The sequence below is a fragment of the Ixodes scapularis genome, unplaced genomic scaffold (genome assembly GCF_016920785.2).
Source record: "Ixodes scapularis isolate PalLabHiFi unplaced genomic scaffold, ASM1692078v2 PGA_scaffold9__187_contigs__length_104089568, whole genome shotgun sequence".
In the NCBI taxonomy this organism is placed as follows: Eukaryota; Metazoa; Arthropoda; class Arachnida; order Ixodida; family Ixodidae; genus Ixodes; species Ixodes scapularis.
This window is the reverse complement of record NW_024609884.1, coordinates 71,075,699-71,088,785: the sequence shown is the minus strand read 5'-3', so window position 1 is coordinate 71,088,785 and position 13,087 is coordinate 71,075,699. Positions and strand designations below refer to the sequence as shown.

The 13,087-nt window shown below is 44.4% G+C and overlaps 1 protein-coding gene across 2 annotated transcripts in view; it reads left to right on the top strand.

Annotated features, from left to right (window-relative positions):
* Positions 1–13,087, top strand: part of LOC8026637 (RRP12-like protein) — a 57,923-nt gene that overhangs the window by 10,682 nt on the left and 34,154 nt on the right. For both annotated transcript variants that reach the window (XM_029981273.4, XM_029981277.4), the window contains exons 5-17: positions 680–785; positions 1,344–1,460; positions 1,634–1,766; positions 1,840–1,967; positions 2,094–2,192; positions 2,672–2,763; positions 2,870–2,981; positions 3,771–3,953; positions 4,073–4,108; positions 4,389–4,531; positions 4,742–4,863; positions 4,932–5,041; positions 10,828–10,939. In XM_029981273.4, coding sequence (XP_029837133.2) covers positions 680–785; positions 1,344–1,460; positions 1,634–1,766; positions 1,840–1,967; positions 2,094–2,192; positions 2,672–2,763; positions 2,870–2,981; positions 3,771–3,953; positions 4,073–4,108; positions 4,389–4,531; positions 4,742–4,863; positions 4,932–5,041; positions 10,828–10,939 — 1,493 coding nt within the window. The remainder of the gene's footprint in view (positions 1–679; positions 786–1,343; positions 1,461–1,633; positions 1,767–1,839; positions 1,968–2,093; positions 2,193–2,671; positions 2,764–2,869; positions 2,982–3,770; positions 3,954–4,072; positions 4,109–4,388; positions 4,532–4,741; positions 4,864–4,931; positions 5,042–10,827; positions 10,940–13,087) is intronic.

Sequence of the window (13,087 nt, the reverse complement as noted above, 5' to 3'; positions counted from 1 at the left end):
AAAGCCCTGCCATATCTAGCACATGAGTGGAGTGGCACATAAAGACGAGTCTCGTGGTACCCCAGACTTGGCAGGCTTTCTTTCACGCAGTCTTAGCTCAGGCTTTGTTTCTTGCAGGCCAGCCCAGGGGGCCGTATTTAAAAATATACTTACCGTAAAATACCGTGGAAGTACCCCCTTCGTTCAAGCACCTGCTATTAACATTTTCCAACTGTGGGAAATCTGAAACTTATACGTTAAGCGCCCGATTTGACCACACAAGCGCCCATTTTTAGATTAACCCAGGTTTCAGTGGAAGTGGGGTGAGCGCTTCTCTGGTATTTTACTGTAGTCTCATTTCAGAGTAAAGGGTTTGTACCTTGGCGTTTGAAAACTTGCTGGCGTCCAGCGTTGCTCTCTTTGTGTGATCACATGATACGACCCGCGGTTGTAACTCGGATCCACTCAAGTTTCAGCCAAATTGTGATGCAGCACTCGTGCGATGATCTTCTGCCACAGGAACAGGAAACGGGAAACTGTTGGGTACCAGACATATAGCACGTTCTGTGTTAAAATTGTTTTGTAAGCATGCGGTGTCCCTTTACTCTTTCTTTCTCCAAGTTACATTTTTTTCCTCGTGAAGCTGAACGAAGGTTTAAAGATCAGTCGCAAAATTTTTGTTTTGATGTGTTTGTCGCAGATTGCCGACGGCAGTTCTGCGCAAGAAATTTTCATGGATCACGACCATGTGCATCAACTTCCTGCAGTCTTACTCCAACACTACTCATGTGATGCTCCTGCGAAATGTAGGTTTCCCCATTAAATGAGCATTGCTCATTAACCCCTTAAGTGCCTTGTACGAGCTGAGCTCGTCGGCCACTTTCTGGCTAAAAATGCCGTGGACGGGCTCAGCTCGTCCAGTGGTGTTTTCGGTTGCCCTCAATTCCTCGTACGAGCCTAGCTCTTCCGAGTTGTTTTGCGGCGCTGATCATGGATGGCAGCACTCATATTAGTTGGCAAATATTTTTTTTGCGTCTGCTGATTTTTGCGTAATAAACTTTTCAAATTTTATGTGTAATACTAGAGGAGTAACAATTCAAAATAAAAAAAAATCTGGCGTTTTAGGTTACTTTTTGAAAAAAAAAAATTGGCACTTAAGGGGTTAACTAAAATTCCTCATGGTTCTCGTTTTATTATTAGTGAAGTTGGTCATTGGTTGAAGCAGATGACTTTATAAGTAGCCTGTTATGGCTTGTTTTTTTGTTTTTTGTTTTTTTGCTTTTAAATTTTTTGTTTTATTTAGCTATGATGATTTGGCCTTAGTTATTGCAGCTTATTTCTGTTGACTAGTTTCTGTGTTTCAGCTGCTAAGCTTGTTGGCTACCTGTCTGAAATCTTTGGAGATAGCTGCCTGGAATGATTCTTCCACTATTCAAGTCTTCAGTGCAATGTTCCCCTTCATCACGGACAGCAAACCAAAGGTAGGGGACCCTGCATTAGGTGCACTCTTGACTTCCCCTAGCTCTTACTCTGCTGTGCAAGCATGCCCTGGGCTTCAGGATCTGTGCACTTTTGCCATGCCATGTGTTTCTACGGACTACTTTTTGATGACACTCCCACCCTTAGATTTGTTTGTTGTTTTTCTTTCTTGAAGCTGCGGAAGTTTGCACAGAGGGCCATTTGCAGAGTCCTCGTAGGAAGTGCATTCCAGACAGGTGCTCCAGTCGCACATCCAGCGTCACCGGCGGTTGCCGACTTCTGCATCAAGCTGATTGAAACAGCTTCGGGTGAGTGGAATTTGATGTCGGGCACTTGTATCCTTTGGCTAGCTTCGGAGTAGAAGTTTTTTTTCTTGCACAGCCACTTCCCTGCCTGTGTCTACGCTCCATGCGTTTGGCTTCCTGAAGGGTGCCCTGGCACACTTCCCGCAAGCTCAGATCAAAGCTACGTGCGAGACTCTTCTTCAAGTCATGGCTGTGGGACACCCGGTCAGTGCATCATACTGGCTGCATCTCGGCCATCTCGGTGTTGGAAGGCACAATATCTGTTGACTCGCGTTCTGTTTGACCCTTGCGTTTCGGTGTGGGTCATTGGCATCACTTGCTTTTCTCCAGACAGTCGTTCGTTGTGGGATGCTGACTCTTCAAAGTTTTTTCGGCTCGAAGCCCTCGCCTACAGCCTTGGTACCTGAGCTGAATGCCCAGTTGGTCAATGTGAGTACTATTGGCATATACAGTACACTGATAATCATGCTTAACTTGGAACATGTACCGAGTATGTTCTTGGGAGTTTTTACCATTGTCTACCACACATGTTTTATGGCACCTGTGGTGGACTTTGTGGATTTTTTTGCCCCCCCTAACGTCTTTTGAAGACCTTTGTCACATGTTTTGTAGCAGTGGCATATCCAAGGATGGGGCTTATGGGGCTTTTATATTTTTGTTACTTGAAAATAAAAGTGGATTGTATGAATGATAGAAGAAAAGGATATAGTTAATCGCTTCACGGGGTAAATAATTGTTATGCCGGAACAATGCAGAAAATATATTCTCAATTTAGAGGTTCAAACCGGTTTGAACCATTATTTTTGCTCCTTGGAACTGAATCGAAAGCCATAATCCCGAACAAAACCAATGAAAATTTCGCTTCGACACTCTGGTACATCAGAGTATTGACTGTGAGCTTTTTGCAGGCTCTCTATGACTACCAGCCTCGGATCCACGATGCCAAACTGCTCGATGTGTGGCTTGGGATGATGCAGGAAGCATTCCTGAATCTACAGCGGTGTGTGCACTGTTTCATCCTGTTACATATTATCTTCTGCAAAATACTGATGTTGATGCAATATTCTAGTGACCACATCCATTTTGCACTCTCTTTGTCTAACTAGGCTCTCGGATAAACTCTTCCTGAGCAACCTCCCGAAATTTGTCGGCCTGGCTGTCAACTGCTGGCGATGCGATAAGACGTCTGTCCATTACACAGTGGCCTCTGTTCTCACGGTTAGTTTTGTCGTCTAGTGCTGAAGTCTAGCTTCCTAGCTGTGGGTTGGCACTTAAGCTGGTGCTTTTGTCGTCGGTCGTCGGTGTCTTGCATTTGTCTTGTGAAGCTGGAAGGTTGCTTTTAAACTATTTTTTTAGAATTAATTGTATATGGATGATATTGCCTTGTTCGGCAGCCTTTAGAGTTTGGCACTGCCTTTTGAATAGATGTGATCTCATATTTGTGCTAACAGTGTCAAAGTGCATGAGGCCCTAATTGCTTAACTTTTTTCTTTTTAATAGTTTTCCAAACCTTCAGCAGCTAGGCTTTTGGGGACTGCAATGGTCTAAGCTGGTACATTTATTTTTTATGAGAAAACCATACATTTTCTTGTAATTGCTTTTTACGGTTGTGTAACTCCCACTTCAGCTGCATTGCTATTACAGATTCTTTGTGTTGTGGCGTTTGTTTGTGTGAGTGCATGTCAGTAGTACAAACAGCACTTGTAACAATTCGAGTGCAGGTGGACTTATCAATGGGGTCCCTCATCGTTTTTCATATGAAAGGCTACTGTTGAAATACTCCATGAGTTAGAATTTTTTTAATGCATGACTTATTCTGCTCGATAGACCTTTAGTTTTTGGCATAGCCTCTGAACGATGTGACTGAGTGCTATTAACATCTTATTTGCGCATGCAGTGTTGCAGCGCATTCAGCTCCGCTCTTGTTTCTCTTTTTTCATGTTTGGTCAGTATGCACTGAGATCCTTCAGTACTCTAAGCTTGTCCATATTTCTTTGCATTTTATAGGCACTGGTGCAAAAGGGCCTTGAGCCATGCATCATTAAACTGACACCCGCTGAGGTGGCAGCAATGGATGGCAGAAGTGCATTGCCCTGCGTGAAAGTGATAGAGCAGCTGCACCGAGCCTTGCACTACCAGTTCTCTCCTGTCTGGGACCAGGTCCTCTTTGTGTGGGCAGCATGCTTTGAGGTAGGTAAAGGGCTTACCTTGTCTTTTTCACTTATGGCGGGCTTGCTGTAGTAATTCAGTTGCTAATGAGGGAGGCTCAAAGCATAGTGCATAGTCTTCGTGTTTTCTTATTTTTCCAGGTGCTGGGCAAGCTCTTCCATTCCCACATGAAGGAGGTTCGTCTCGCAGCTATATGTAGTACAGTTGAACGTTGATTTAACAAAGTCACCAGGACCCGCCAACTATTTTGTTAAATCGGGAACTTCTTAAAATCGAGGAGGGAGACCTCGCGCATAGGCTGCGCGGGGAATTCAAATTTGTTGTTAAATCGGAAAATTCGTAAAATCGGGTTTTGTAAAATTGAGTTTCAATTGTATACATTTTGTGGAATACTCTCATGGTTATAATTTCACTGCGTCTTGGGCTGCTGGGTATTTTTTTTTTCTTTCTTTTTAGTCATTGCGCTTGATGGGCGAGATGCGTGACTCATCGAGCTCCCAGAACAACGCAGTCATTGAAAGGGCCATCGGCTCTGCCATCAAAACAATGGGGCCGGGACCCGTGCTGGAGACCATCCCACTGAAGCTCATGGGAGTAGAGTGAGCAAAACTTTTTAACTGGACTTGTCGCATTGTTGTGTTATTAACATCCGAGACTCAATGAGTTATGAAGAGATTTTAGGGAAATAAAAGATATGGAATGTGTAAGGGTGTGGCTGGGAATGGGCTTGTCCTTGTGCTTTTAACGGCTGACTTCCTTCCTCGTCCCGGATGTTCACACGTGATTTGTATCTTTTCCTCGCCCTCCAGTGGCCCCCTCGACTTTGATCGAAGTTGGCTCCTGCCCATCTTGAGGGACAACGTGAGGAACACGCAGCTAGCATTCTTTGCATCATACTTCCTGCCACTAGCAGAGGCTCTCCACAAACAAGGTAAGCTTTGCTGAGCAGAGATGTAAGCAACCTGTACTTGACTCTCCTCCCATTCTCGTTGTGTTCAGTGGAAAAGCAGGACCAGAGCCTGGCCATTGTGAAGACCTACGAGGTTCTGGAGAAGCAGGTTTGGTCTCTGCTCCCAGGATTCTGCACAGGGACAACGGATGTTCAGGAGGTACAGTTTACACAGAGATGGGACAGCCTGGTGACTGGTGCTGAGTGGTAGAAAGCAACATACTGCATCCACATTTCCTTAGTGACTAATTAGGTGTTTGTCATTTTAAAGCCATACTTATTAAGAGGAAACACTAATCTTGGAGCTTTTCTCTTTATTGTTTAACTGTATCCACTGAAAGTGCACAAGCTTGTTCAGTTTTTCATGTTGATTGTAAATATCTGGTCAGTTTTTCAGTCAGTAGATCAGTCCTCAAGGTAATTAAAAGTAACCCGCCTTCGTTTTCAGGAACACTAGGGAAACATCTACTCAATAAAAAATTGTGCTCAATGCTTGACTAGATACTACAGGGTGATTCAAGGAGACGCCAGGCTCTTTAAATTGACCGCAAAATTTTGTTTCTTAACCTATCACGCTACGACTTTGTGCAGCGTTGCCCACAGATGGTGCATTGTTTTTGTAAAATTTGCAAAGAGTGAACTTACCTGAGGAAAAAGTGAAGAAAGAATGTTATGTGTTTGCTTTCTTCCTGACTGAGAATGCCGAGATAACTTCAGACAAACCATTCAGAAACAGATCTTGGGCGTCAGTAAAAGCTCGTCCAGAAAGGCTTAGTGAGGAGTAGGGGACGCTTGTTAGGGCCCCCGTCGTAGCTAGCCGATTTCAGCGTTTGCGAAAACTTAATCTTTTATCAGCATAAAATTTGAGTGTGAGATATGTGATGACACGAGGAAGACATCATAGTAACTTTTGTGCAGTAGTGAGGTCGAATTTATTGCGTTTCCTTAAAAGTTCATGAGCCAACGCTGGGCTCAACTTTGATATTCCTGTGAGGATACGGCTTGCTTTTCGTCCAATGAAGTAACAAGAAGCGTACATTTGGCAAACAAAATTTGTGTACGGCTCAAGGCGACCAAATTTCAGTTGTAGTTCACTGGTACTGGAAGGGATTACTGACATTGAGTTCAAAGGTGCACTCGTGGGGTGAGGTAACTAAGCCACGTCTTACTACGTTTTCACACGCACGCACAATATCCGGTGTTTCGGGAACCAAGGCGAGTGCCCTGGTCCTCGTTTGGTATCGCTCGAGAATGAGTGTATTGTACATTCGTAGAAAGTCAGATAATCGAATACGCAAGCGGCGCGTTCGATCGCAACGTGATAGCATGAGATGAAGCTGCTCAGTCTAAACCGAAACTGATTGGCCAACTAGTTCCCAGAGTGCACTGCGTGGGATTTCGCCGTGATGGGGCGCGTCGGTTTTGGAAGAAGTCTATATGGTCCTTGTTGATGTCCGAAATAATGAGAAAGTCTGAATTTTCGGTGTCCGAAAAATCTGTCTGACTGTACAGTTAGCACGGAACGAAACCTGAACTCCGGAACGCGTGGCCATCGACACAGGCTACTCCACCTGGAGGGCCCCTGAGAACTAATGAAAATGCACCGGGGTGCGAGGGTGCGGGTCCTACTAAGATGAGCTCGACCCTTGCGTGGTGCGTCTGGGACTTCCGCGTTTCGCCTGTGGCGTGCTGAAAGCGCCGTTACTTGGGGTGCTTTTTGTGAGTCGCACTGTCGCCCAGTCGACACCGGGCGGCCGCTTAACCTGGCCATAGCTCTTTGCGATAGGCCCTGCTCAGACAGGATGATGAATTTATTCCGCTCCAGACTTGATATGCCTGGCATATCGGTGGTTACAAAAAGAGGGTCGGCGAGTAATTCCTCGCTTTTTATAAGAATCGACCGATAACCTCGCACGAAAACACGAGCATGCTTATAAAAACCAAGGCATCTGCGTCGGTCTGTTGCAGCATTTTTTTTTTTTTCATAAAGAGTGTGCATGGTGCTGAAAATAAACAAATTTTATTTCGCCTCTATGACGTTTCACTATTTCTCAGAAACCGCGCGTGGCACGTTGTTCACCGGAGCCCCAGCGTGGTTCCGGTGAAACGTCATCAAGCACTACGTGTCTTCTTTGCACGAAATGTTTCAACTTTCATTTCGCCCTTGCGATACACAAAGCGATAAATAATGACAGCGCTGAAGAGATATCGCTGGCGATACACAAAGCGAGTGACGGTGCTTTGTGTATCGGATGTGACGGCGCTTACAGCGCACCACCGGCGAAACGCGGAAGTCACAGACGCGCCGCACGAGGCTCGAGTTCATCTTAGTAGGACCCGCACCCTCGCACCCCGGCGCATTTTCATTAGTTCTCAGGGACCCTCCAAGTGGAGCAGCCTGTGTCAATGGCCACGCGTTCTGGCGTTTGGGTTTCATTTCATGCTGACTGTACTATCGGAAACAATATGAGCGTGAGCGCACCTCTGCGGCGACAAGTGGAGGCGCGTTCACGCTCGTATTATTTTCGATAGTACATGTACTTCCTGTGTTCTGTGCAACAATTTTTTTCGATCAACGTATTTGCAGCTTCTTGGAAGCCACAAAAAATAAGGTTCATATTCTTTTCTATTTTTAATAGTGAATGTGTGCCTTGATGACCCACGACTGAATATATTTGGTACACATCAGATTGAATGGCACGTGACCATAGAAAAGGAAGAGCGCACGCCTGTCGCCGGCCAATAGACCTTTCGCTAAATTAACCAAGCATCAAAGAGAATGCTGGGAATGTAGGTACACGCGCTGCATGAGCTCGCCTTCCTTTTACAAAAGAATCAGTAAATAACCGAGCTAAAGCGTTTGTGGAACACACGTGTGAAGTGCCATTTGCTTTCGATTTTTGTTTTCGAACAGCTGCAGACGCGTTCCCGGCATTCTTTTTGATGCTTGGGTAATTCGGCAAAAGGTCTATTTTCGATCGGTCGTTTTTGGACAGAAAGAGTATGAATTTCGAGCCGTAAATTGTGTTCTGGGTTGTTGGGCTCTCATAGGTTATGTTCAAATAAAAACTTTGGCATGCATAAATACCCTGTCAGTGTCCTGTTAAAAGGGCACTAAAGTGCTTTTTAAAATCCTCATTTTATTGTCATAACTCAATCTACGGGCTCTAATCATTCTAAAAAACCTGAAATTACATTCATGCGCAGCCGATTTGCATATTAAAAAAGTGATCGAAGTTCCCGACACTTGCCGTTGGCGCAGAACAACAAATCGCGCTACCGAACCTTGCTGAATATGGTCGAATGACGGACGCCGCTTGTGAGGCGAGCAATGGGTTCCCACGTGGACGAGTGGGACTGGTCAGCCGGTCGTTCACGCGCAGTTCAATGTAAAGGAGTTCAATGTTTGAATGCATTTTTCTCAGTTCTACTTTTTGCTACAGATTTCATACGAAGGAGTCTTTTGTTTGAAAGTAAAAGTGTTCTGATACCACAATCAAGATGGTTCTGAGCTGAAATTTAGTGGGGACTCGGGCTATCTACTTCATTCTGTAAATTAAAGTCCTCATTAGAAAAAAAAAAAAATATATATGTTTTAAAAAATTGACATAGGACAGGTTTGCATCTCATATTTTGAGGTAATCACTCTTTCTGAAATATTTACATTTGGGTTATAAAGGCTAGATAGCCCGAAGTCCCACATCTCCCACTTCATATTCTAGCAGTCAAAATGCATATCATAGATTTTAACAAAGAGTGACACATCTTCTTATGCAGGTATGTAAAGTTGTCCTAAAGAGCTGAAAGTTTGCACAGTGCACCTACATCTGACATTAAATCTCCCCTGCGAATTTCATTCCGATCACTTGAATAGTTCAGAAGCTGAATCTCCCTTAAAGGGGCACTGACACATCAAAATCGTAATTTATATTCTTATCCGAAACGATTGAAAATGATGCCGGGACATTACCCTCAAAATCCAAAACTTGGGAATTCAGTATTTGTGAATTTAAAAAAAACAATTTCCAAATGCCGAATTTGAAGTTCCCGCACGATCCGCGCCAGTGCAGTGAGTAAAATTTTGCGGTCTCCTGCGACTCGACTTTCTTTCGGACCTCCGCACCACGCTGTGAAGCAAAGCGCCGTTGCTACCGCGACCCGAAGAGAGGAGGAGGTGAGCAGGCGGGATAGAAGGGAGCCGGCGCGGGGAAAAACCGGTTTCTTCCCCGACTCAGCGATAAGCCTCTGCTCGAGCGCCGCCAAGGTTTCCGAGGGAGAACACAAATTCAAGAAGCAACATCACACCGAAATCTGACTTTTGGTATTTCAAAAAGAAAGGCCGTAGAGCGTTCCTCATTGCGTTAAAAAACATGTTTTACAATTGCCGTTATTAAATGTTATAGAAATGTCGCCTACAAAGCTTCTAAATTTTCTGATTTTTGACGTCACCGATCAAAAGAAGCAAGGAGGTTAGCGCGGGAAATATAAACAGCAAAAATAAAAAGGCGCGCGCGCAAGGAAATTTTTTTTTTTTTCGATGCGTTTTTTTTTTGCGTGTCTATGACTACAACTTGCATCGTTTTAGACAATAAAAAACAATACGACCTTTGGGGTGTCAGTGCCCCTTTAACTAAAGAAGTTGTGTACATAACGATGAAATACAGTTAGGTAGTAAAGATAAGCATCATACAACATTTTCAAGAGTAGGTAAAGAAACATTGTAGATTGCAACGAAAAACACAAATAGGATGCTTTTGCCAGGGCGCGGAGGGGAGAGCGGAGCGACAAGTTGAAGCTACCTTATGGCGGCCGCGTCACGCGATTCCAGCAGCGCCCTTGTGATGGAGGGTAAAAAGGTCTATTGCAGGGGTGGCCAGACAAGCAAACTGAAAGAACCATAAAAGGGAGCCATTTTAAGTGAAAAGCCGCAATAAAAGGGGTGTGTGGCACTCTTAAAGACAAGTCTTCTCAATATGTGGCTACGACCAATTCCACTCATAAAACGATAGCTCAATGTGTTTCTTTATTGTGAGTACCCATTTGTAAAACAAGGACATGTAATATGCGTATGAGGGCACAAAGCTGACGGAACGCAATTTGCCTTTTTGTCTTCGTCTGTCCTTTTCATTTTGCAGGGGGGTGGGTTTACCAGGGAGCATCAAGCTGCACTTGAAACCCCGAAGAGCCGTGTAAGGCTCGCGAGCTGCAGTTTGGCCACCCCTGGTCTATAGGTTGACATTTCTTTTTATCTGTTTAAAACTAGGGGCTTATGTGTAGTAATCATAACTAAAGACTAAAGATTAGCAAAATTTTCTAGCCCATCGATCTAATGCAGATGCATCAGCCGCTGCTCCTAGCATGCTGGTGTGAAGGGAGGAGGCTCGAAGCACGCTCGCCACGAACGCATAGCACGTGGTGGCGGTGCACAGTTATGAACTCCAAGTACCGCGCGAAACAAAACTAGCGCAACTGGGGCAGCCAAGCCACCAAGCGCAGCAGAAGTGTGTACAGATACTGGAAAAAGAAGTGAAAAGATGATCAGGCATTTGCATAAGCCAAAACCCTGTCCTACTTGAAGATCATGCCTGCCTGGGCAAGAAGCACGGTGCAGAGAGGCGAGCAGTAAGAAAGGGGGAAGAGCAAAAGGAAGAGGGTGGCCACGGCCGCGTGACCCAACACTTTGCACCTGCTGTATCGGACATAGTTTTTGGACATACCAGCCAAAAAGGCAAATGCAGTTAATGGGAAATTAATACACATACCTGTATTACCTTGGGCATACCAGAGTGGTCCCACTGAAAATAAAAGATATATCATCTTTTTTTCTTTTCTTTTTTTCCTTTTATAAGCAACCTATTTGTATTCGGCTTTCCTCAAAATCTGAACAGGTTGTGATTGTGGGTTGAAATGCTGTGCATCACATTTCCATGATTTCCTCATCCACAGTCTTTTGCTGGGATTGCCCGGACACTTGGCATCTACTTGAATACCCGTCCAGATTTAAGATTGGAGATCATGTCGGGGCTTCGCCTCCTGATCAACACAAGTAATAACAATGGTAAGTTTCAAACAATAATTGTGGCAACAGGTATTTTCTGTTCTGCTTTGGGTGCTTGATCAAATATTTGTGCAAGCTATTATTGCATAATCTTCTAATTGTGCTCTATTGCTTCTTACTTTTGGTATGGTGTGGGTCATAGTGTGCTGGATATACTTCCACGCTAAAATGATATCCAGGATTAGCAATTAATTATGCCCGGAGGTGTCCGACTAGTGAAATTTCAGCTCAATTCGATTTCGAATTGTATAGCGCTGAATGGAAGCCAAAATGTCTAATGTCGAATAGAATATTGAATACCAGATCCTTAGAGGGGTTAAAGGCAGACCAGCAGAAATATTCTTCCGCCTGGCGGAAAGTCCTCCTCGCCCTCTTTCTTTCGTGTATTGTAGCACGGCGAGGCGAGGGGAAAGGTCCCCTTTTGCGCCGGCTTCTTCTGAGAGGATAAGCCGAGAAAATCCCCATTCTGAGCGACGGGCGATGGGTGCGGCAGCAGCGACCTCGTGACTTAGAGGTAGCTTCAGATCCTATCGCGTAATCTGCCCCATTTTTTGGCGCTCACCAAGCCTAGCTTCTCGGGTGTAGGTTTTACGGAGCTGCAATCACCGAATTTCAGCTGTCGAAGGTCTTTGGTTTAGCCTGCGGCAAAATAAACACATACTTGAGAGCTGCGATGCATCCCCGCACCCATTGAAGGAACGTGTCATGGATATTTTTGGTTCATCAAGGAGCTCAAAAGACATGCGCGAGAAGTGGTGACTTGAATATGTAAGGATGACTTACATCTTCACAAAACATTCCATCTTTAAAAAAACGGCTTATCACGCTCAAACCTGCCTCAAATTGGGATCGATGGAAAAGAAAACGATGCACCAGGCGCGGGAATCTTCTAGAAGTTCTCTGTTTTCTAGCAGCGAGCACAAATTATTGGAGAACTTTAGCAGACTATGTTTTCAGGCCACATATATTTAGCGGAAGCTCGCGCTGCCACTTCGATGCATTCTCTGAAGCACGCGCCTGAAGTGGCAGCGGGCCTTTGAAAACGATTTACTAAAATGCCCTGTTGTGTGCCTAACTCGCGGAACATGATGGCCAGTGAAATGTATGAAATTCATATTTACACATTCCCAACAACCACCTGAGGTGAGAGGGCATCAAGGGTGGATGTCAATTTTAGAAAGTTTTAGTGGGTCACTTTTAGCCACTTAGATAACCGTACGGTCCGTACCCCAGAACGAAATGTAAGCTAGATTTGCTCTTTACATTCTTTATCGAGTGCGGCTATGGAGCGGAAAAGACAATATTATAACCCTTTTTGGCGAGTCCAACGTGTCGTGTTATGGTTCAGCGTTGCTTGTATCGGTACCATAGCACGGGCCGCCACTTCGAAGTATTTGTGTGTCTCAAAGAAACTAAAACAAAAGCAGAAAATTTTTTTTTAACGTGACACAGAATTGTATTTAGCATTGTAAAAAACTTTTAGGTACCCTACGCCACGCAGTTAGCACAAACAAACAATCGCCGGTGTTTCCCACTTTTTTTTTTCTTGTTAGAACTGAATGATGTTTAGGAAACTGTTAATGCGAGTATCCCAGCTAAGCGGTAGAGTTTAGTGCGAGTCGATACATTGCTGGGGAAAATAGCAAAAAGCGCCGATGTCGTGTTTGCGCTAACAGTGTCGCGTAATGTACGCATACCGCTGCACAATCAATGCTAACGGAGTGAATCAGTAAATTTAGTGGCCCCCAAAGAAGTGGCGTTATTTTGTTTTATTTTTATGGTTGAAAAGTTGTTATTTTTAAACAAGCAATTCGGTAAAAAGAGTGCTTCCGTTGGGCACCAACTTACGAGGCATCAATTTGTTCTACACTAAATTCTGCATGGCCCTTCCGTAAAAATGTCAATATTGTGTTCGTGCTAGCTGTGTCACGCACAGTAAGAAGACCAGTTCATTGCTCAAACATTTAAACAAGGCCTTTGTTACGTTTTCTTACTCCAAATAGACGTTTTGCGAGTACGCTCCATTACTGGTGGTTCATAAAATAATCTACGTTGTTTATTTAGAGGAAGGAAGTGGTGGTGAGGGGGGGGGGGGGGGCGGATTGAATACAAAAGACGACTCAGGGGACCTCGAACTTTGTAAATATT